The sequence below is a fragment of the Diceros bicornis genome, chromosome 18 (assembly GCF_020826845.1).
Source record: "Diceros bicornis minor isolate mBicDic1 chromosome 18, mDicBic1.mat.cur, whole genome shotgun sequence".
Lineage (NCBI taxonomy): Eukaryota > Metazoa > Chordata > Mammalia > Perissodactyla > Rhinocerotidae > Diceros > Diceros bicornis.
In genome coordinates, this window is record NC_080757.1 from 59,601,886 (window position 1) to 59,626,524 (window position 24,639).

At 53.5% G+C, this 24,639-nt stretch overlaps 1 protein-coding gene across 1 annotated transcript; it reads right to left on the reverse strand.

Annotated features, from left to right (window-relative positions):
- Positions 1-3,460: 3,460 nt before the first annotated feature.
- On the reverse strand, positions 3,461-24,491 carry LOC131417972 (TBC1 domain family member 16-like). Its single transcript, XM_058562067.1, has 4 exons — positions 24,280-24,491; positions 23,710-23,894; positions 6,656-6,892; positions 3,461-4,253 (listed from the first exon to the last, which is right to left on the reverse strand). Exons 1-4 carry the CDS (start codon positions 24,489-24,491, stop codon positions 3,652-3,654), a joined length of 1,236 nt encoding a protein of 411 aa, XP_058418050.1. The 3' UTR covers positions 3,461-3,651.
- Between the last annotated feature and the right edge of the window lie 148 nt (positions 24,492-24,639).

Sequence of the window (24,639 nt, forward strand, 5' to 3'; positions counted from 1 at the left end):
CCCAAAGCCGGCTCTCATCAAAACACCTGGGAAAATGCAGAGGCCAGGGCCTGCCCCAGCCCCTTTCGGAATCCATATCTGCTTTTTTTTTTAAAGCTCCCAGAAACCCGTCACACACGGCTGGGCGGGGAACCAGTAGGCCTCCATGTAACACCTCTCATGTCCCATCTTGGACACAGGCTTTCTCCCCCTCAGCCCCCAGTGCAAATGGGGAGCACATGTGCCCAGGAGGCACGGAGGGACCCCATTCATGTCCATCCTGCTCCAGCACAAAGCCCCACCTAGTGGCACTGACATAGGCCAGAAGAGCGAGTGATAGGGACCGCTGGGGATCCCTAGCGGGGGAGGCCCCTCTCTGATGACACCAGTCCTCCGAGCAGGCCCAGGAAGCAGTGTACCGCCTGTTAAGCACCTCTAAGCAGACAGATGACCCCAAACTAAACGGAGTGGAGCAAGGATCTGGAAAGCAACAATATGGTTCCCAAAGCATCACCACAGACAGGCCTCCTAAGGGCGGCCAAATCCCCCACCTGCTAGACATCCCCCAGCTTTAGCTCAGGAGTCCACATGTGGTACAGAGTGTGGCCTCAAATCCAACCGCAGGTCAGAATCGCCTGGAATATTAGTCAGCCATAAAAAGGAAGGAAGTCCTGACATACGCTACGACATGGATGGACCTCGAGAATGTTATGCTCAGTGAAAGAAGCCAGACACAAAAGGCTACATAGTACATGATTCCATTTACAATGAAATATCCAGAACAGGCACATCCATAGAGACAGAAAATAGATTAGTGGTGGCCAAGGGCTGGGGGAGGGGGAATGGGGAGTGACTGTTAATGGGATGCGGGTTCTTTTCGGAGTGATGAAAAAGTTCTGGAACTAGACAGTGGTAATTGTCACACAACACTGTGAATGCACTAAATGCCACTGAACTGTACAATTAAAATGGTTATTTTGGCACATTTTTGTTATGTGTGTTTTACCACTAATTAAAGACAACACAATTACCCTGCTCTAGGGCCCCACGTCTATCTGAGGCAATCAGAACCTCCAGGAAGGTCTCAGCCTCGGCACTGTTGACATGTGGGCCGATCGCTCTGTCGTGAGGGGCCATCCTGCACAGCACCCCTGGCCTCCACCCACCAGATGCCAATAACACCCCTACCCTCAGTTGTGACAGAAATGTCTCCTGACGTTACCAGGCGTCCCCTGGGGCGGAATCAGCCCCAGGTAAGAATCACTGCTCAAGAAGCATCCAGACTTGTCTGGGCATCAAGACTGTATAACAGGTCCCCAGGGGATTCTCAGCAAGGTAGAGGGAGGGAAAGAGGGGCCAGGAGTGACTTCTCAGGGTGACCCTATAAAACGGGTATCACTATCCCATCTGATGAACGGGGAAACGGAGGCTACAAGGAGATACAGAGGCTTGCCCAGGCTCATGCCAAGCAGGTCTCCCTAGTTCCAAAATCCAAGCTCCTTATGTGAAGGAGCTGCTGGACAGAGCTGAGAAGGCCAGGCTCTGATTCTAGGTCTGCCACTAAGACCTCAGCCACGAGACCACAGGCCAGGCACACTACACCTGGAGCAGAGTGAAGATGGGAGCTTGGACACCTGTCCCTGCACGTGGTCCCTGGGGGTGCTAGACACCTGTCCCTGCACGTGGACCCTGGGGGTGCTAGACACTTGTCCCTCCGCCTGGACCCTGTGGGTGCTGGAAAACTGTCCCTCCCCCTGGAGCCTGGGGGTACTGGACACCTGTCCCTCCGCCTAGAGCCTGGGGGTGCTGGACACCTGTCCCTCCACCTGGAGCCTTGGGGTGCTGGACACCTGTCCCTCCGCCTGGAGCCTGGGGGTGCTGGACACCTGTCCCTCCGCCTGGAGCCTGGGGGTGCTGGACACCTGTCCCTCCGCCTGGAGCCTGGGGGTGCTGGACACCTGTCCCTCCGCCTGGAGCCTGGGGGTGCTGGACACCTGTCCCTCCGCCTGGAGCCTGGGGGTGCTGGACACCTGTCCCTCTGCCTCGACCCTGGGGGTACTGGACACCTGTCCCTCTGCCTCAACCCTGGGGTTGCTGGACACCCACAGGTAGCACTGCACTGGCAGTGTGGCACCACCAGGGAGAGCTCTGACTAAGACCAGCCTGCCAGACCCTGGCGAGGGCTTGAGTTTCATTCCCAGCCTGGTTCCCTGGTTGGAAACATTGGACAGCTCAGCGAACCTCACCGGGTACCCGGAGTCCTGGGCTACAGCTGACTGCCCCCTTCATAAGTGCTTTCCAACACCTGAGACAAATGCTACCAGTTCACCCTTGGGCTTTAACAGACCACATCTTGCTGAGGGGATAAAATCAGAAAGGAATCCACCTCAAATTCCTTCCTTTGCTCCCTTGCTTACATCGGTTCTGTGTGACCTTACATGCTCCAGGTCTGTAAGCGTTCACATCCAGCTCCACTAGTGTACTGGCTATTTGACCACCAGCAAGTTACCTAACCTCTCTGAGCCTCACTTTCCCCTTTGATACACAGGGGAAATATTAGGACCTACCTCACAGAGCCTGGGGTGGTTGTAAACATAAAAATAAGTAATCCACGGCACACGTGCCCAGCGCCCAGGCCGATCCACAGCCAGCACATACCCAGCTCACACCAAGAGCACAATAATTATGGCTGCCTGACTGACTGAGGTCAGTACTTGCTATCAGCATGGCCATTGTTTGCCTAGAAATCTAATGAGAGCGAGGACGACAGCCAGAGGACAGGAAGGGCTGCAGGAGTCAGAGGTGCCTCCTGCGCTGGCCCTGGCTGCTCCAGGTTAGCACAAGCCCGTGGTTCATGAGCCTTGTGCACGCCCACCTCTGTGAGGCCCTGAGGACCCCTGATGGCGCTGCGTGGTGGCCGCCACAACGCCGAGACTACCCTCCCCCATCGGGCCCACTGCAGGGCAAGGGTCTAACCCCTGCCCCACGCCACCCCTGCTCATGTGACCTGGGCCAGCAAGCCCGCTGACACGTCCAGGCATCTAGTTCCCCTGGGCTCTCAGCCTGTAGAGTAAATGCCACCAAATATGCCCCTGGGGACCGTGTTCCAGCCGCCTACAGCTCTCAAGGGGAGGAGTCAAAAGGCTAATGTTCCCCCGGGTCCAGCAGGCTGGGCCACGTGCCTGGCTTGGCTGCAGGCAGTACATGGAGCCTGGCTGGGGACCAGGCCAACCCCTTATGCCACCACACAGGCCTCTCTGAGTTTGCCTGGGGGCTGTGGGATGACTGACCATCTCCTGCCCCTCCAGTGGTGAGAACAGGAGACACCAGGACTCCTGGGGGCCTGGCCCTGTGGGGTTTGGTCTGGGTTATGGGGCGGTTCAGACCTGGCAGGGACTGTTTAGTCCCAGGTGAGGCCCCTGAGGGGAAGGGAAGGGGAGAGAAGAGGGTGGAACCCCCCCCCCGCCCCCGCCGCCCTGCATCCTTGACAATCTCCTCGGCCAGGAGTAGTGATGGGACAGGTGCCGAGGCCGGCAGAGAGCCGGGCACCTGAAGGCCCAGGCCATCTTCAGTGCTCAGGGAGCAGAGCTGGTGACATAGGCAACTGCTCCCCAACATGCCGGGTCAGGCCCTGGGGGCCGCCCCAGGGAGTGCAGGATGGGAATCAGGAACTCACCCGCTCTCGCTCTCCAGGAACACGGAGCCGCTGCTCTCCGCAAGGGCAGCGCTGATGGGCGAGAGGCAGAAGGGGGAAGAGAAGGCATCAGAATCCGAGTCGAAGGAGCTGTCCCTGCTCACGCCGTCAGCCGACAACTCCAAGGAGCCCTCCTCCTCCCCGGCCTCGGGCCGCAGCTCCCGCCCCTCCTCAGTCCCATCCTGCAAACTGACTGCAGACAAGATCCCAGAGTCGCTGTGGGCCGGCTGCGAGGCTGCGAGGGGGCCATCCATTCCCAGGCCCTGGGCCAGCTTCTCCCCATCATCTGGGGAAGGGCTGATGTGCGTAGTGTCCCGGATGCTCTGGGCCACCACCAGGATGTCCTCATCTCTTGGGATCAGGGTGGGCCTTGGCTCCGGGGTGGAGGGCTGGTGAGGGGCCCCTGAGCTCTGGGCACGCCGACCCCGTGGGCGGGGTGCCTTGCGCACGGGGGAGCTCTCGGGGGTGATGTAACGCAGCGCCTCCTCGTCCTGCCTCTGGATCCGAGAGTTGGGGACCCACGCAAGGATGAGAGTGGCCCCCAGCAGCTCATCCTTCTCCATGTACAAGCACAGGTAGCCTGTGAGGAGCCAGAGGACAGGTGGTTAGGGAGGGAAGTGCACGCGGTTTGTCGTCGAGGCCACACCTGTTTGTAAAAACGTGGTGCCGTGCAGATGAGTCGGGCTTCAGACACAGCCTGGCCCAAAACACACCCGAGGGACACAGCCGAGCTGGGGATGGATGACAGCTCTGGGGATTTTCCAGCACACACTCTTAGCAGACCCAGGGGGCACCAGGCCCTGTGAGTTCAGAGCCCCACCCCGCCCACTGTCTGGTGGCCCCAGAGCCTTCCTGCCTGCGGTCAGCCTCCACGCCTGGGCATTTCCTACCGCAGCACCTGCCATTTCGGGATGTCCTGATTCCTGGGCCTCTTGTACCAGGCCCCCAGGCCTCCTAGTCTCTGTCTGAAAAGCTCCCCCAGGGCAAGAGCTGGGCCCCCTTGACCACATCCCTCAGAGCTCTGGCCCCACCCAGAATCTCCTTAGCACCGCTCCGGTTTCCAGAAGACATGGGGAAACTCAGGGGCTATCGGCCAGCTGTGCATAAGGCCCCCGTGCCACTGGGCCAAGTGTGTCCACAGCCTCAGATCACTTGCTTGGGGATCCAGAAGAGAGCCCGAGGCCTCTGCCCCTCTCTCCCTCACCTTCCATCACAAAAGGACTACACCACGAAGTTCTCCCACCGCTGCTGCTCTTCTTTTCGTGTCATACCCAGAACACGCAACAGCCTCAGACCCGGGCCTAGAACCTCTGCCCCCTGCTCCCCACATCCACGCAGTCGGTCCCACGGTCAGGCAGCCACAGAGTCAAGGTGATGTGCCATCCAGAGCCTGCACACCCCTCTAGAGCACACTCCGGGGACCCAGGACCCTGGATTTCCGTGCCCAAACAGTCCGGAGTCTGCTCCCAGGGTCTGCTCCAGAGCTGTTTGTGGGGGCGGTGGACGAGCTGGGGTGTCCACAGAGAACCACCAAGGCCCCTTACAGTGCAGGAAAGAGCTGGGGCTGGAAGCCAGCGCTCTTGCTGGAAGCTAGTGGGGCTGATGATTCTAAATCTGCACCTGACGTCCAGGTGACTGTGGAGATATACTTAGCAAGGCAGGATGATAGAACACTTTTTAAAATAGTTCATTAGGATAATTTAAATTTTTTGTCTTTTTAATAACTTACTTATGCAGTACTTTGTTGACACATAATTTGCATACAGTAAAGTGTCCAGATCTGATTGCAATTTATAACTTTTAAGTGTTCCAACATCTGGTGTGGGGCCTCTGTCTGCACTGGGGTGGGCAAATCTCTGTGGGCCACAGCCAGGCCACAGGTGCACTGGGGACCCTGAAGCATCCTTTGGCAGCCTAGGGAGGCCGCAGGAAGAAATGCAGAGAGCCACAGCCTGCGCGCCTGCATTCGCTCCACCTCCACCCTGGGCTGGCGCTGGGGAAACGTCGAGCGACTCTCCTCTCTGAGCACCAGCGCTCTCGTCCAAAACAGAGGCCTGCCAGGTCTCCGGTCACTCTGGTGAGGTTGTTGTGCAAAATAAATAAAATAGCACATTTATGTGTTGCAAGCCATCTGCACGAATGACAAAGGACCACACAAGCCTCGGGTATCACTAACCCATCTTTTCATTCCTTCCTTGGGGGGAAACGGGGCTGAGGGACTCACTGGCCTGCCCAGGAGTGGGTGCTGGGCTGCTATGACCAGATCTAACACCCCAGGCACCCCGCCCAGAAGAAGCCACAGTCAGTGGCTTCCCATCCTGGAACAAGACCCACGTGCACGTGGCTTCATCGGTGCTGTGGCCTCAGCCCTCCAATGCACAGGGCAGCCTGCCACTGCATGGCTCAGAACACAACCTGAGCCCTGAAAAAAATGCACAGTTTCTTTCACTGTGACTTGGCAAAAGATAGCCAAGTCCCAGTCACCACAGGAAAAAAGTTTCCCACTCTAGGAACTAACATGTCTCACGGGCTGGAGTGTGCTGAGAATGGCCTCCGGTAACATGGGGTTCAGTATGGAGGGTCTGAGAAAGGATCCGCGTCCATCTCCATCCCTACAGAGGGTAGCCGAGAGTTTCTTCCCTGATTTCCAAATGGTGAGACTGAAGGACAGAGGGTACATGGGATCAATGACTATACCAGGAACTGCCACCCATTCCTCCAGATTCCCAAGCCTGGGACCCCAGCCCTCCCTTCCCAGGCCTGGGACCCCAGCCCTCCTCTCCCAGGCCTGGGACCCCAACCCTTCCCCTCCCCTCCCAGACCTGAGACCCCAGACCTGTGACCCCAGCCCTCCTCTCCCAGGCCTGTGACCCCAGCCCTCCCCTCCCAGGCCCGTGACCTCAGACACTCCCACCCAGACCTGGGACCCTAGCCCTCCCCTCCCAGACCTGTGACCCCAGCCCTCCTCTTGCCTGGGCTCACCTGGGTGGTGCTCCCCCAGCCCCTGCAGCCCCTCGGGCGGATGCACGCAGACATTGTTCTTGGAGTAGATGATCTCCCCATCCAGGACAGAGAGGGGCCCGCTGCCAGCCGGGGTGAGGGTCAGGAGGTCCGAGGCTTTGGAGGAGGCCCGGCGAAGGAGGCGGCCCAGAGACATTGCTGGAGGAGTGTTTCCATCCTCTGCACACTCGGGCCCAGGTGGGGCTGGTCCACACCTGCCTGGGGGAGGAAGAGAGAGAGGAGATGCAGCGGGCGCAAGGTCATGGACTTGGGCTGGGTGTCTCTGGGGCTGCGTCCTGCCTCACACCAGCAGGCGTCAAACGGACACTGGTTACTACCAGAACCGGCCCTGCTAGCACAAAGCCATATGCAGGGCAGGCTGGGTCCTCGGCTGTGGCACTGTGGAGATTTGGGGCCTGGTTGTCTTAATGGTGGGGGCTGCCCTGTGCACTGTAAGATGTCCATCAGCATCCCTGGCCTCTACCCACTAGAGGCCACTTGCACCCCCCTTCCCACTGTGACAACCAAAAATGTCTCCAGGCATTGCAAATGTCCCCCAGGGTCACAAAATCGCCCCCGCTGAGAACCACTTGTTGAGAGGAACCCTGTTCCCCCCACAGCAATCTCATCAAACCTCCAGAGTTTCTCTTTGCTCGGTTTTCACTCCTATGTCTGTGGGTGTCCCCTGTGTCCCCTGCATCCCTGAACTTCTCACCCCTCTGCTGTGCTTCACAGGAGATTCTGTGGTTCTCCTTCCTCCTTCCCGTCTTCTCCACCTCCCGCCTGTCCTGTGTGTCCCCCTCATCCCAATGCCCAGCCTGATGTCCCAACACATGATGGACCGTCTCAGCTGGCAAGGGTGTCACAAGTAACATTTGAAGAACTCGAGTTTACATACAACTCATTCTTGAAAAAAAATAAACTAAAAACAAAGGGATCAGATCCAAAATATACACAGAACTCCTAAGGATTCACCGCAAAAAGGAGCAACATCCTAACAGAAAAGATGGGCGATTCACGGAAGAGGAAAACCGAAGGACTGATAAACAGGAAGGGTTTCTTGGTCTCAGAGGAAAACCCAAAACCCAATAGACTGGAAAAAACAAACCACCAAAGGCCTAGGCAGCCACTACGTGAACAAACTAGATGTCTCCTGTGGAGGGAGCTCACGCACACGGCCCACCAAACCGAGCCGTGGAATGACCATGGGCATGATGTCGCTCGCCTGTGTGAATGAAGAGATGCGTATAGAGCCGTGCTGTTTCCTGGTCAGAGATTACAGATGTCCAAGACTCAGACCTCACTGGGCAGGGTGCAGGCCAGCTTCATGGGGTGGGACGCTGGGATGGGAACATCCCCAGAGGGACTTTAACTCAATCTCTTTGAAAGAAAAAAAAGACTTGAAGCCAATATGATAAAATCATCCATTGGGAATGGATAAACACAATGTGGTTATCCATGCAACAGAACATTATTCCGCCTTAAAAAGGAATTGAGGGGCCGGCCCGGTGGCGCAAGCGGTTAAGTGCGCGCGCTCCGCTGTGGCGGCCCGGGGTTCGCTGGTTCGGATCCCGGGCGCGCACCGACGCACTGCTTGGCAAGCCATGCTGTGGCGGCGTCCCATATAAAGTGGAGGAAGACGGGCACAGATGTTAGCCCAGGGCCGTCTTCCTCAGCAAAAAAAGAGGAGGATTGGCAGATGTTAGCACAGGGCTGATCTCCTCACACAAAAAAAAAAAAAAAAAAAAAAAAAGGAATTGAATTCTAACACACACTACAGCATGGAGGAAACTTGAAGACATTATGCTCAGTGAAATCAGCCAGTCACAAAAGGACAAATACCATGTGATTCCACTTACACGAAGCACCTAGAGTAGGCAAATTCATAGAGACAGAAAGTGGGATGGGGGTTGCCAGGGGCTGGGGGAGGGGGAGGGGGAGTTAGTGTTTAATGGGGACAGAGTGTCAGTTTGGGAAAATGAAAGAGTTCTGGAGATGGATAGGGGTGATGGTTGCATAACAATGTGAATGTGCTAATGCCACTGAACTGTACACTGAACCTAAAAATGGTTAAAATAGTAAATTTTATGTCATGTATATTTTACCACAATAAAAAGATAAATTAAAAAATTATCAACTGGTGGAGGGTCTCAGGGTATATTATTATATTGTTCTCTGAATTTCCTGCATTTTGTATTCTTCTCCCAAATCCGAGCTGATTTAGGATGTTCCCTAGATTGAGTTCTCTCTGCCCAGTGCTTGAACAGGCTCTCAGGGCAGAAAGGTGGGGGGTTCCAGCTGGCTCAGCAGACTCATCCCCATCCTGGCAGGAGAGGGGTGGTCTCAGAGGCATCCTTCACCATCCCAGGACCACGTGGCTCAACACTGGATCCTCAGCCCCATCTGGCTCTGTGGGTGCCCCTCCTGTGCCCCTCAACTCTGTTCTCCATTCTCTCCAGCTCCATTTGTGTATCTCTAGTTGCCTCCACGGCTACCAACTCTCCCAAGCACAATGTTCTGCTAACAGCTTCCCACCAACCCAAGAGCTGCCTGTCCCATCCTGCATCTTGACACAGAAAGATCCCTCACTCCCTCCTCCCCCATCTCCGTGGTCCCTAACATCAGCATCACTTTGAAAATCACCAGTCCTCGGGGACCTGGGGCCCAGCTCAGGTCCTCACCTCCCAGCACTGAGCCATGGACATCCCTCCATTCTCAGCCACGTCCAGGGCCCCGAATCCACCCCCTCCCCTTCTCAGGCTTCCCCCACCCCAACTCTTTCAATGTAGGCTACAGAATCAAGCTGGCCCCTTGGTCCAGGGTCGGCAGGCTGGTTCTGAGGGCCAGACAGTAAGCGTTTTTGGCCCTGTGGCCAGAAGGTCACTGCCGTGGCTACTCAACTCCGTCCCTGTAGCGTGAAAGCAGACAGTGATGGGCGTGGCTGCATCCAGGCAGACTTTATAGACACTCATCCCTGAATTTCATGTCATTTTCACATGTCACAAAAAATCCTCCTTTTGATTTTTATCAACCATTTAAAAATGTAATAACCATCCTTAGCTCGCACACTGTACAGAACAGAGGAAGTCTTGTTTGGTCCAAAGGCTGTGGATGGCTGACCCCTGGCTTCGACCACTTTTAGGACTCTCTCGCCAGGTCACAGATGCTCTGGGCAAGGCTGCCCCTCTCTACCCAAATCGCCTCCTGGCCAACCTCTCCAGGAAGCCCTTCTGGCCACTCCAGGTCACGGGGGTGTCTCTCTGTCTTAACCCCTGTAGTTCTACTAGCTGAACACTGCGCAGCCCACGACAACATATGGCAACCAAGTCAGGAGACTTAAAAAATCATACTGGAACTTACACATCAAAAAATGTGTTGTCTTTCCAATTAATCGTCTAGAAAGGCTATATCCTTATCCCAATGATGATTCTGTTGTCTGGAATATTTTTGGAGTTCAAGAATTCTTCAAGAATTACAAAGTCAGTTAATGAGCCATACAAGAACACAAATCCTCTTTTTCTAGACCAGCACTGCCCAGTAGAAATATAATTTGAGCCATGCACGCAACTTCAAATATCCTAACAGCCATGTTTTTAAAAAGTAAAAAGAAATGAGTGAAATTAATTTTAATAATATATTTTTATTTAACCCATTATATCCCAAATAACATAATTTCCACATGTAAACAATATGAAAAAAAATTATTGATGAGCTATTTTACATTCTTTAAGTCTCTAAACTCTGATGTGTATTTTGCACTAAAGCACGTCTCAGTTCCGACCAGCCACACGCCAGGTGCTCAGTGGCCTCCTGTGGCCGTGGCCTCGGGTGGGCGACGCTGGGGCAGGGCTGCAGCCCCATCTCCTCTGGAGCCTCAAATGACATGACTGAATCATCCTCACAACCAGGCCGGGCTGAAAGCAACTCTCAGCTGATTCTAAAAACCAAACTGTCTTTAAGTGAAGATGTTTGCCACCACTGAGCATAATCAAAAGAATGTGCTGGAAGATTTGAAGGGGATTCCAAAATACAAGCGTTCACAGCATAGCATTTTCCCACCCATGAGACGTGAAACCTCACCGTGGCTCCGTGAGATACAGCCTAGAAGTGCAGACTGGCAAATGAGCAAACAGGTTCAACACACCTCAGAGAGCGGAGGTGTTCACTCAAGAGAGCGGAAAAACCCAGAACACGAGACCTTTGTCCTCTGTGTGCGGAGTTCCAGCTCCCACCCACCCCAGCCAACTGGGTGAGCGGGGATGATCCCACCCAGCTCCACCCCCAGACTGTCCTGGGGAAGACAATGTGCCTTCGGGTAGATCAGGGCCTGTCTGTTAAAAATTAGCCACAATTCACATTTATTTTTTAAACCTATTTGTTCCTTTGTAAGCCTATTTTATCTAAATTAAACCTGGCTCCCAACCTCTGGTCTCTATCAAACTAGAAGTGGAGAATTCTTGACCTACTTTTTTAAAAAAATTATGAAACATTCTCAGAGCAGTATAAAGAATGCATGTCCCTTAAATCACACAATCCAAAAATGTTTGTGTATTTTCTACTATCTTCCAAGCCTATCTTAAAAAAAAAAACACCCACTGGAATTATGCCATATATGGCTTTTAGTTATATCATAAATATATTTTTCCCTGAGTTATGGGTTGAAGAGCGTCCTCCCAAAGTTCACGTTGATGTTCTAACCCCCAGCACCTCAAAACGTGACCTTATTTGGAGATGGTCTTTTTTTTTTTTTTTGGTGAGGAAGACCGGCTCTGAGCTAACATCTATTGCCAATCCTCCTCCCTTTTTTTCCCCAAAGCCCCAGTAAATAGTTGTATGTCATAGTTGCACATCCTTCTAGTTGCTGTATGTGGGACGCGGCCTCAGCGTGGCCGGAGAAGTGGTGCGTCGGTGCGCGCCCAGGACCCGAACCCGGGCCGCCAGCAGCAGAGCACGCGCACTTAACCGCTAAGCCACGGGGCCAGCCCCTAGAGATGGTCTTTACAGAGGTAATCAAGGTAGAATTAGGTCATCAGGGTGGGCCCTAATCCAATGTGACTGGTGTCCTTTAAAAAGAGGAAATTTAGCGGCTGGCCCCATGGCTGAGTGGTTAAAGTTCCGTGCACTCCGCTTCGGCGGCCCAGGTTCTCACTTCAGATCCCAGGCACGGACCGACACCACTCATCAGCCATGCTATGGTGGCGACCCACATACAACATAGAGGAAGACTGGCACAGATGTTAGCTCAGGGCTAATCTTCCTTGGCAAAAAAAAAAAAAAAAAAGGAAATTTGGAGATAGACACACACACAAAGAGAACACCATGTGAATATGAAGACTGCCATCTGCAAGACAAGGACAGAGGCCTCAGAAGGAACAACCCTGCCTATACTTCAATCTCAAACCTCTGGCCTCCAGAACTGCAAGAAAATAAATTTCTCTTCTTCAAGCCACCCAGTTTGTGGTACTTTGTTACAGCAGCCACAGGAAACTAATATACTATGTATGTTATTAACAATTTTAAAAATTCAAAATGTGAACCCTCCATCTTAATAGCTATATGTATACTACATGGATGCACCATTCCTGAACCAGCCACCATCACTAGACATTTGGTCTCCAAATAGTGGCTATTTAAATAATAAACCCTACATCTTTATACATAAATCTTCATCTGTAACCTCTCCATCTCCTAAGTCAGTCTGAATTCCTAACTATTTCCTTAGGAGAACAAACTGGACTCCTGACACATAGCACCCACCCAACGGATTTCCAAAAAAGGTAGGGCATTTTTAGGGGTTTGAATCTTTGCCAATTTGGTAATGGGAAAATGGCTTTCTGATGATCAGTTCACTCGAGCAGGTTGTCCTATGATTACTAGACATTTGTGCTCATCCTGTGAATTGTCTGTTGGCATGCTTTGTCAATTTTTCTGCTGGGGTGTTGGTATTCTTATTGATACATAAGAAGTCTTCATATAGCAAAGATCTTAATCCTTTGCTATAGTTGCTGCATGTGTTTTTCCTAATTTATTGTTTGCCTTTTAATTGTATTATCTATTTTGAAGTACAGAATTCTTAAACTTCTATGCAGTCAAATAGATGGTAACTTTTCTCTAGTGATTTCTTTTTATTAGTTTTATACTTTATATCATCCTCCCCAAGCCAAAGATTCATTCGTTGTTGGCTTATATTTTCTTCTAATTTTCTTATGATTTCAATTTTCAATGAACTGCTTTTGATATTTCAAAAAGCCTAATTCAAAGTGCACATTCTCTTGAAAAAGCCATACATGTCATTGACCAGACCATTGAGTGGGTAGTTGTGTTGTTTTTATTGCTATTTCCTGTTTTTATTGTGTACTGAGTTATTTGTCTGATAAAAATAGGGACACCAATTATAGCGTAATAAAGCTGGGATGTTTGTCATATAAAAGAGGGGAAATTTAAAAAGAGGGGGCCCTTTGTTGTGACACAGAGACCTGTATGGCCCGTGCCCTGGTCTGCAACCTCTCAGCTTCTCCCACATTGCACGTGACAGACACACGTGTGTTAAACCCGTGGTTCTCACACTCAACACGTTCCGAGGAGAACTCTCTACAGGCACGCTTCATCCAGAAGTAAGGAGGCAGGGTGGTTTTAACCTCCTCCTCAGGCAACCACCCCCACCACGCTGAAAGCACCATTGATAAAGTAAGTTTTCAGACATTCACAGGCCTGCCTTCCCATCGCCGATGACAGCAACCCTTCTCCCCCTGTGGGGCAGGCAGCCCTCCAGGGTGACTGTAAACCGAGCTCTGCTCACTGGCGGCTGAAATGGTGACTGTGCCCAGCCAGCCATTGTCCTCCTCAGGACCCGGCACTTCCACAGCCTCCTCTCTAGGGCCAAAGGACTGGGCCCAGAGCAGCTCTCAAATACACCCTTCCCTGCCTCGCTCTTAACCCCTGCAGTAACCTCCCCCTCAAATCCCCCTCGCTGCCTATTTCGCTTCTGTTTAACGAGATGGCTCTTTGCCATATAGAAAACAAGGCCCACTGGTCTGGGATACCTCACACTCAGTGGGTCCTGCCAGGGGCTCCTCACCTCCGTCCAGGCCAAGAGGGACAACTGCCTCTTGTCCACTTTACCACGTGGGGCCGCAGCCACAGAGCTCCCGGCACAGGGTGTGGGCTCCTCGTGGGCCCTGCTCCCCTGGGTGGCCCACCCTCCCTCCACTGCGAGCGCCTCTCCCACCACCCCCAGCCCCACAATCACAGCTTCGTGTCCTGCGGCCGACTGCCACGGTGGGAAAGGCTGGGGCGACCCTCACGTCCGTGGAGCACTGGGTTCCTTGCTCGGTGTGAATTTCCATTCAGCTTCCCCAGTGCGAGCTGGCAGCGTCCTCACTTTGCAGTGCTATCTGAGTCCTCCAGCTGGTGAACACAAATTTGAGTTCACCCCTCAGCCAGTCAGAAGAGAGGCAAGGAAAAGAGTCCCAGAACGCACAGCGGCTGCCAGGCCACCTCCCGGAGGAGAACGGAGGCCCTCACCCCCAAAGCTCAGGACAATGCCCCCAGGGAGCCTGGGTCCCCCAAATCAGAGCCCCTAAGAGAGAGGCAAGGCAGAGGCATGGCTCCCACGACAAGAACAGCATGGGAAGGTGGCCTGACGCACCACTCCACCAAACCAGGGGGCTTCAGGAAACTCGAGGAAAAATCCCGACTTCTGACTCAGGAGGTCCGGGGGAGGGGCCGCCCAGGTGACTCCTGAGATAGGGACCCATCCACCCACTGCTCCCCCAGCACCCCCAGAAGAGAGCAGAGCAGGGGCTCTGACAGGAGGCAGACCACCCCCTCTGCCTCAGGCCCTGCTGTTATCAGCGCAAATGAATGACACGCCAGCAGCTGCCCGGCGCACCCCCCACTCCCTCCCGTTTACCAGCACAGCAGTTGGATGTTAAACAGGATTAAGGGACGGGCACTGGGTGGATACAAGACTGCAGAAGGCCTATCCCCGGACAGCAGTGAGCGCTCATCTGTCACTGGGTTAATAAGCTTGGGCCACGTGTCACCAGGAGCAGCAGGAAGCGTGCAGCCTGCGTGTCCCAGGATGTGGAGTTCAAGGCACAGGCCTGGAAAGCACCTCCTGCAGAGAAACCCCAGGAGGACACCCCTAGTGCCTGGTTCCTGGGCTTCAGCACCCATCTGGTCTGACCACGAGGCTTGTCTCATTGCGAGCTGGCTCTGGGCAGCCCTCTGTGTCCCCTCCTGTTCTCAGGGTGTCCCTATGAACCAAGGACCGTGGGAAGGTTATCTGTCAGAGGCATGTGGTACCTTCTCACAGATTAGGAAATGGACCTGCAGAGCACAGCATCCGCCTCACCATAAGGTCCCTAGATCCACACGACCAGAACCCCCTCTTGGGACGCAATGGCCCCCCTTCTAGATTTGTAAGGTCCTGGCCATCCTGGCCCCTCACTACCCGCTTCCAGAATCATTCCCTGTGTGCTGACTGCTGCCCTGCTGAAGGGGAAGCTGTGGCCGGAGCAGAGCGCAGTCCTGGGCTTCCGATGGCAGCAACTTTGGGCAGAGAGGAAGGACCGGAGGCTGGGGGGTTCAGGGAGGGGAGTCAGTGGACCTGGGCAGGGGACCAGGAGGGCCTGCTCCCGGCACCCGCACACCCGCACTTCTCTGATCATCTGCCCACAGCTGCACAGCAGCCCGGCCTCTCCCAGCCCCTCCGCTGGCACAGGCTTCAACAGTTTGCCTTAGAGGAGAAGGGTCCCGGCCTTGAGACCCCAGGCCCCTCCTCCGCCCAACCCCGCCATCCCTGCCCCAGCCTGCAGGCTTCCATGGGCACCGTCTGTACACACGCCCTCTTCTCCTGACTCCGAAGTGGAAAACGCACACAGACGTCTAAGTCCTACCTGGGAACCTCCATCACGTTCTCCAGACTCTCGGCAGGGCAGGGGGCCGAGGGCAAGCAGAAACAGACCCAGGGAGAGTCCTCGGGGCAGTGGGCACTTCCTCACCTTCAGTACACTCACGGGGTCCATACAGGACACTGGACTCCACCACACCGTGGGTCCGCACCACAGAAGGGAGAGCTGGAAGGTTCCTGGGGAGCGCCGCATACAAGGGCAGGGCTCTGATCCTTAAAGCATGTTGGGGATGGGGCTCAGGCCAAGGAAGAGGGTAACATCATGACACAGAGCGGTGCTGAGGCACCAAGGGCACATAAAACAGAGGGGAGCCTGGTAGGGAGGGAGGCAGAACCAATCAAGGGCCTGGCGGCGGCACTGCAGGCTCTGGCTGACAGCAGCTGCGTGGAAGGAGCCACGGCAAGGAGCAGGTGCAGGGGGAACAGCAGGCACAGACAAAGGGGAGGAAACGTTCTGGGATGGACGGGTGATGGCGGCACAACGATGTGGATGCATTTAATGCCACGGACCTGTGTGCTTCCAAATGGTCACATGGTGACTGTGCTGTGTGTACCCTACCACACATAAAAATAACAGTGGAACCTGGAGGGGGGTGTATGGACACTGTACTTTCTGCTCATTTTTGGTAAACCTAAAACTGCTGTAAAAAAAATCTATTAGTTAAAAAAAAGAGGGTCGAGACCAGAAACCTTGGACCCAAAGAGGCCAGGCCGTGAGTGGCATCATGTGGATGGATGCAGGAAACAGGCAGGGAGCTCAGGGCAGGGAGAGCGGGAGCAGGCGACAGAGAGAGCTCGGGCTCCCAGACCCAGGGCAGGCTGCCAGCGGCAACACAGGGCCTGGCAGAGACAGCACAACCTGACTGGGGATCTTCCTAATGTCCTTGATCCACAAGACGCATGACCTTGACTGGTTCTCACTCATGACCACAGGGACCTGGTGTCCTACGGGGCGGAGGAGGACAGAGATGACCACCCTCCCGGTGGACCAAGTGCAGGACTCTGAGCAGGTAGAACACCCAGGTGCTCTTCCTCAGGGCTGGGGTCTTTCCACGGCCAGATGCCTTCTTCTCCTTATAACACAGATGGAGTTGGGGGCAGGAGCACTTCTAGCACAATCTTTAAATGCCGTCAGCAGAGATCCTAAGACACAAAATCAGCTAACACTCGAAAGGGAGCTGAGAGAGGCCTTAGCCAGGAACAGCTATCTGACTTTCCCCATCTCTAGGACAGAGATAGAGTTCACTGAAATCAAAATAGCAGCCTGAGATGCTCCAAGCACTTTGTATCAATATTACAAATCCTCTCCCCAAATCCTGAGAGATGAAGGTGGATAGAGAAACAGCTCAAGGTAGATCCTTGACAACGATAAAAACCTCATCTTCTCGAATGCATTCACTTAATATTTTTACTTTAATATGGCTATGTCCGTGCCAGGACTGTTGGTTTTAGACTAGAAGCTCCTGAGTCCACGATGTCTCTGAGAAGTCCCTTTCATGCTGGGCTGACCACAATGCCATCTTCCCTAAAGTTCCAAATGCCATGTTTTGTTGATGGAAAGGACAACAATGCCAACGTGGCAGTTGGCACCAGGAATACAGAGATGGAGTAAGGCCAAGATCTAGAATGTGCATCGGCTGGAGTGTACAAAAAAAAAAAGTAATGATTTTAAAAAATATAAAGTAAAAATGCCAATGCTGGTTTTAAACCATCAAACCTGACTGAGGCACGATTACAAGTTGAATTTTGTGCTCTCTGAGCCGTTAGTGACCACTAGGTAGGGCTAGATTTTTGCAAAATAGCCTATTGTGCAATTTGAAAGGGAGGAACAACTTGGCCTCCCCTCAAAACACACAGACGCTCATGAAACAAGAATCTCTCTGCAGAAACTCCCCCACTAGGAAGTCATCCCTCCCCTTTAACCTGCCACTCTGTAGGAATGAGAACACCTTTGAGAACCACGGATTCTCGGCCATCTGCAGCTTGCAGTTAGTTAAACTGGGGATAAAAGTGGCCCAGGTCTGTCCAGAAGGAGAGGGGTTCTCAGGTGGTTGGAGTATGGGGAGCCACCTGGAGAGGAAAATATCAGAAACTGCAGAAGCCCCAAGAGACGGCAGGGTGCGGGGCTGGGAAGGGGGAGAAGATTTCCTATTTTGCAACCCTGTTCAGAACTGGCCCTGCTGCTGAGTTGGAGACAGGGGCCAGAGGCAGGCCTGTTGTTGACCTCATATGTTCCTTCCATCCTCAAGGAGCCACTTGGCCCAGAGGCAGCTGCAGCTTTTGTAACTCAGCGTGGCAGCGGTGGCGTGGGGCTCTCCTCTAGCTGAAACTTACGGAGGTGAAGACATATATTACCCAAAATTTGTTCCCCAAGATTTGGTGATTTATACTGGAGGAAAGAGAGTCCTCCTAGATAGAGAGAGGCATAGTCACTGAAGAGCCAGAAATGAGCAAACGGATTAAGAAATGACACCCGTTAGGAAAGACACAAGTCTCCCCTCTCACTTCCCTCAGAAAGCACTTCCGTTCCATGTGTGTTGGTTTCCTGTGGCTGCTGTAACAAATCACTACAAATTTAGCAGCTTAAAACGATACAGATGGATTATCTCACAGTTCTGGAGGTCAGAAGTCGGACCTGGGTCTCACTGGGCTAAAATCAAGGTGTCGGCCGGGCTAGTTCCTTCTGGAGGCTCTGGGGAGAATCTGTTTTCCTGCCTTTCCAGCTGCTACAGGCCGCCGCATTCCTTGGCTCATGGCCCCTTCAGCATTCAAAGCCAGCAATGGCACGCTGGGTCTTTCTCACATCACATCATATCACTCTGACAGTGACCCTCTGCCTCCTTCCACTTTTAAGGACCCTGTGATGACACTGGGCCCCCAGGAGAATCCAGGACAGTCTCCCCATCTCTAGGTCAGCTGATTAGCAAACTTAATTCCATCTGCAACTTTAATCCCCTTTACCATGTGACCTAACACATTCACAGGCTCCCAGGATTAGGGGACTTGGACATGGACATCTTTGGGCACCATTCTTCTGCTGACCACACCACACCAAGGACACCATGAAGAGCTGACTTCTAACTCTCAGGGAGGCTTCCCATCCACTCACCACCAACCATCCAACTCCCACCAGAGCGACTACCCTTTAAGCAATACGATGCGGACCCAGGCCTAGAACCAGGAGAGGAGAGAACCTGGGCCTCGTGTCCCCGTGGCAGCAGCACGTCGGGACGAGGAAGGCTGCACGCTCACAGACCAGCGCCTGCCCTTCAGCGGCTTCCTCGGCCCAAAGCCGTGGTTTGCTGTCCCAGTATAAAGGGCTCCATCAATTCCCAAACAGGAAAACAAACAGGAGCAAATGTGCAAACTTCTCTCCCAGAATCTTCCCAGGAAGTCAAAAGAAATGGGGCAGCCTGGAGCCGCCAGGAGAGAGGCTCTGCCCGACTTCTCTGTTCAGTTCTCTGTGCTGCCTGCCTCGGGGCCACCCTGGCTCCGGTGCGGGGAGGCAGCAGTGCCCACACACCTGAGGGACGCAGCCTACGCCCATCGCGAGAGCTGTTCACGGCAGCGGCGGGGGAGGGGTGTGGGGGGCCACTGGACACTCGGGGGGACGTGTCATGGCATGAAGGCCACAGGTGATCATTCCTCTAGCCTTGTCACTGTCAGACTGCTCAGGAGCAAAATGCCCTGAGCTGCGGTCACCTGCCACGTGGCCGGCAGAAGCCGGTTCATCTGCCTTGCCCTCGAAGCCCAGTCAACAAAGAGCAGCAATAAGGCGATGCCATATTAAACACGAGCCAGACACAGGCAAACAAGCATTGTTTTCCTCCCACAAAACATCTGCTGCTAACACACCTCAGATGAGGCCCCAGCTCCCTCTACCTTCCCAGAACCAGGCACATGCATCACAGCCTTTTTGGGAACCCCTGGCTTCGAGGTTCAAAAGGTGAGGTAAAGGCTGCAGGCAGCCCAGATCAGGACCCTGTTCCTTGCGGAGCACGGGGTGAGGAAGTTGGGTCTCCTTCAGTCTTACCGTCTGGACAAGACACCTGTGGGCTGATATGACCCTTCTCTCAGTTACATTTAATTTCAAGTTATGGGATTATGGCAGAAGAGAAATGGGTTTCCTGCACATACCTTACATTTGGGATCACTCGGAAAAGACTGTGGCCCAAGAAAGGGCTGCAGTGGGCAGGGCCTCTGCAGAGAAGGGAGGACAAGACGACCAATGTGAATTTAAAACAAAGGAACCAAGCTTAGGGCACAAACCCAAGTGCTGGAGCCTTGGACAGACTGCCGTGGGGGAAAAGGCCTTCGAGAGGCTGTAACAGGACAAGACAGTTCAACGAGGCTGCGAGGAGATCTGGGGGCCTGCCTAGCCATGACTTTCCTCTTTCAACTGTCCATTGTCACTTCGATGACCATCTACTCCCCAGAAAACCCCAGAGCCTCTGCCTCTCAAGGGAGAGACCCTCTGCTGTTTGGGCCTCTGGACGGCAAATGCCAAAATACTATTTTCCCCCCTAAAGAGCGGAGAAAGTAGGGCCTGGGAGACGAAACTAGACTTAAAGTTGAGCCAGGATTGGGGACGGGGGAAGGACTGAACCCAAAGGCGAGGAAACCTGCAAATCCAGCCAGGAAACCAACCACCGACCCCAAAGTGGCTGAGGTACATCTGACTTCTACAGTACCTGTGACTGTAACATATAGAGCTTCTCATTGTCTCTGGTAAAGGAGTAGCTAACGCACCACAAAACAAAAATCAAACCAGGGGAAAAAATGTATTGACAACACCTCTCAAAAGCAACACAACTGATCTTGCTTAGGGAAAGCATTTTACTTACAGAAATTGAAAAGCGAAAGTGTCAGATGACATCTGTCAAGCATGCCCTTTGGCCTGATTCCAGAATGCCAGAGAGTGTAACGACCAGTTTGTCAGATTACTGAATTCAGGGTCACTCAGTGTGGAAAACCAGCACATAAACCAAAGTGTGCAAGCTAGCGCGGGCACGGCTCGGGGTACAGCCATATTTTGGTGGTTTCTACAGTGGCCAATCCAGAAAGAGCATGGAAAAGACACTGCCACGTCTCTGTATCTGCAGTCAGGCAGGCCCATCCAGATCGCTCATTGCGTACATCAAATTTAAACACCTGGACAGACTCACCACCCCAGGCTCAGCCAGAGAAGGGCATGCCATCCCAACTGGACAATGGATTTGGGTTCTTCCTGCTCCTTTCCTTGTGCTGCCCACACAACTGAAGTGACTGCAGGCAGACATCAAACTTAGCCTTCCATTTCTCTCCTCCTTTGAGGATGGCAATTTAAGTTCAGAAGAAAGACTAAAGGACTTGCTTCAGATCAGATATCATCAGACAGCTCATTAAACCAGATTTATTAGAGAGGCAAAACCAGGTGCTCGAGGGATGCACAGGTGGTCAATAGCAGAAAAAAACGTCACCACTGAAATGAACAGGAAAAGATTTCCCACACCATTTCCCGAAATTTTGGAGGGGGGGACAAAGTGTAGACTTGTGCCTTCTTTTCTGTGCCTTGGCCTCATCAATGTTTGTTCCTCAATATAACACAAATACAACAGAACAATGTACAATACAATGCACACCAATAAAATCTACCTCTGCTGCTGCAACTGCTTCCCATCCAAGCAGCCATCCTCCCCGCACTGTAACACTATATGAAACTAAGTAGCTCATCTTACAAGAGAGGACTCAGGCCTGTGAGAAAATCAGGGTCCTTCAGCCAGGTGGGGGAGACAAGCTAAAATCTCTACTTGAAATTTGTGTTACCAGGCAACCTGGTTGCCCTGGTCCCTGGAATAGCCCAAGGGGACCAGGTCCCCTGCAAAGTTACAAAGATAAGAGTGTACATACACCTACAGGGAGAATTCCACTTCTGCTTATGATCAACTTTCCACCCGATGGACCACACATACAAGGAATCAAAAAACAAAAACAAAATGTTTTTAGCAGTCTAGTTAAATGTGAAAAATCCAAATGATGGTCATCAATTATAATGTTTTTACCAAACAATAATGTTTTACCCATTTACCAAAATGTTTTTACCAATCTAGTTAAATGTGAAAAATCCAAATGATGGTCATTAATAATAATAATAATAATAATAATAATAAATAGTAACAAGCACTTAGCGTGTGCCAGGTACTAGGGGCTTTAGATAATCGTTACAACAGGACTTTGAGGTAGGTAGTGTTATCTCCATTTTACAGATGGAGAAACTAAGGCACAGAGGAATTAAGTCAGTACTATGGACCAGGGTTGGTATTTGAACTCAGCAGTCTACTTTGGAGGCCATGTTTTTAACCACTGCACTGAACTACCCAAAACCCAGGGCTGAGACCAGCTGCAGGTAGGTTCTGCAAACCAGTGAGTGTCTTCTCAAATGCCTTTCTACTGAGGCCCGGGAGGCTCCTGACAGACTGACATGAACTGATATTAGCAGCCAGTGGTGACATGGGCTTCGTCCCCAGTCTCTTGCACTCTTATGACTCACTTGGCAGAGTGAATCACGTTGTCTTGTCTGCAAAAAGGGGGGCAGGGAAAGTGTGTGCGCATGAATGATAGAGGCCAGTTACAAGAAAGGAGGCAGTGAATCAGTGGTTTTGTGGAGCTGGAGAGTCCTGGGCAGAGGCCACTAGTTCTGTCACTGCTAGCTGCATGAACTTGGGGAATTTACTTCTCTAAGCCTCAGTATGCCCATCTGTAAAATGGGGATAACCTCAGTCTTGACTCTATGGATTTGTGTTGTGGGATAAATGAATTCATGCATGATAATCAGAAGCTATTTACACAACCACCATCATTGCCAGAGGATTTAAAAATTCCACCGATAGGAATCTTCTCTAGCCATATTCTTAGATTCTGCTCACCATAAACACTCCACAAGCCAACATGTGCTGCAGAAAATATAGTAACTGCCCTCAGCCTACATGCCTTCCAACACAGATGCCGGTAATGAACTTCATAGTTACTACTAAAAGGCATTCCTCACTTTAATAATCCTGTCTTTGCAAAAGCTTTCATGGTTCATCAAAGTAGTTAATATTCACTAATCAATTAAACATTAATGTTTCTAATGAGTTTCTAAAACTAACACAGATTTTTCAAAGTACTTTAATCAACTGGTGACAGATTTGGAATGGAATTCTCGAATCTGGACCTTTGCAACTGCCCTTTGATAATATGCTGTATCACCTGGCCGTTTTTGAGAACCATGTCCCCCTTCTTTGCACATAAAAGAACTGGTGTCTTCAGGTAAAGAAAGATCCCCAGGACCAGTCACAGGGACTGGCCAAGCAGCCAGCCTCTCATATGAACTGGACGAGGCAGTAAAGCAAACTTCGCCGTGCGGAAAGAGAAGGCATTGTGTCCGTTTTCTATTTCTGAACAGAATCTGAACTAGGTTGTGGCCGACATACGACACCAACTTCCGAGTGTGGGAATAACAGGATTTCGAGACTCACCGGCTTCTGGCAGGGTTCCTTAGCTTATATTTAGCAATCTTAAATTGCCTGGTTTTTTCTTTCTCCTTTTTCCTGTGCTTGCTTTCTTTCCTTTTTTTTAAGTAAAGGACAAGGGGGAAGAGCCGGGGCCTAAACGGAGTGAGTTTCCTGACAGGCGGTTCTTAAACAGCCAGACCCCCCGACCCCAAGGCCCGGGAACGCTAAGAGCGCGCGCTGTCTGGGTGGAAAACACACTGTGGGGGGCAGTGTCGGCGAACGGCGGCCCCCGACAAGTTCTCCTTCGCGTGCTCTGACGCTCCAGCCAGACAAAGACCGCAAGTTCTCCGGTCCGCGGCTCCCGACGGGCGGGGACCGAGTCTCCCCGAATTAGGCCCACTTCCGGCCCGGGGCGGGGGTCCCCAGGATGCTCCCGGTGTCATCCGGGGTGCTCCCGCGCCGCCCGCTCCCGCCTGGGCCGTGCACCTCTTGGGGCTGCGACCGGACCTCGGCCCCTCCCGGGCCCCGCGGCTGCAGGCCCACGCGCCCCGCGCCCCCGCCCCGTCCCTGCCGAGGGGCGCCGCCAGGTGCCCCGCCGACCCCTCAGGCCCCGCCCCCACGGCCCCCGGCGGGGCCCTGATACCCACCCGAGTCCCGCAGCCGGGGCCGGAGTCGCCCCGGCTCCCGGAGCCACCGCCGCCGCCGCCGCCGCTGCCGCAGCCAGTGAGGCGCGGCGGGGCGGGGACGCGCGGCGAGGCCCGGCCCCCGGCCCGCCCCCCGGCCCGGCTCCCGGCCCAACCCGGCGCAACGCGGCCCGGGCACTGACCCTCCCCTGGCCCAACCCAGCCCGCGGCCCGCCCCCGACCCAACCCGGCCCGGGCATGGCCCATCCGGCCCGTTCCCCGGCCCTGGCACTGACCCCCACCCCCGACTCAACCTGGCCCAGGCTCCCTGTCCAAGCCGGCCCCCGGCCCTGCCCGAGTCGCCTTCCACCCTCCGGCCACAGGACCCCAGCCCCTGGCCGCCCCAATTCCAGGCCTCGTTGCCCGCCCGGGTCCCGAGCCCTGGGGCCCTGCCCCGGACGCTCCACGTGCGCGCTCGCCCTCTCTGTCCCACCCTCTGCGTTTATATTTTTTGGATTAGGGATAGGAAGAGAACGACGCCCACCAGAAGGCTACTAGGCATCCCTCCTCCGCCAAGGATTCTTCGCAGGACACCTGCTGAGGGGGTGCCGAGCACCCCAGGTCTCGGGACGGATGGGCGGGCACCAGGCGAGAATCCCGGTCCCCCGAAGGCGCAGCCGGCTCTGGAGCCCCTCGCGCCCCCACCTCCGCCTGCCACCCTGGGGCACTTGGCCGTCCTGGCTTCCCAGGTGCCCGGCGCGGTCCCCTGGGGCATCGGAGTTGCCCGGCGGGATGCACTTTGACATGGTTGTCGCTTTACAGAAACTGAGCCAGGCAGGGTAGAGCTAGGACTTAGAGATAGAGATGGAGAAAACACATATTTATGCTTTAGTATATTTACGTATTTAGGTGTTCTCTGTTGCTCGCGCACATAAGCCGCACAAAAGCTGCGCC

Coding starts and splice junctions, on each gene's coding strand:
- LOC131417972 (XM_058562067.1), bottom strand. CDS start 24,491: ATGTCAAAGTGCATCCCGCCGGGCAACTCCGATGCCCCAGGGGACCGC. Junction 6,893..23,709: donor GCCCCGGCTGCGGGACTCGG/GTGGGTATCAGG, acceptor TTCCTCCCCCAG/GCAGGTGTGGACCAGCCCCA. Junction 4,254..6,655: donor GCTGGGGGAGCACCACCCAG/GTGAGCCCAGGC, acceptor GGCTCCTCACAG/GCTACCTGTGCTTGTACATG.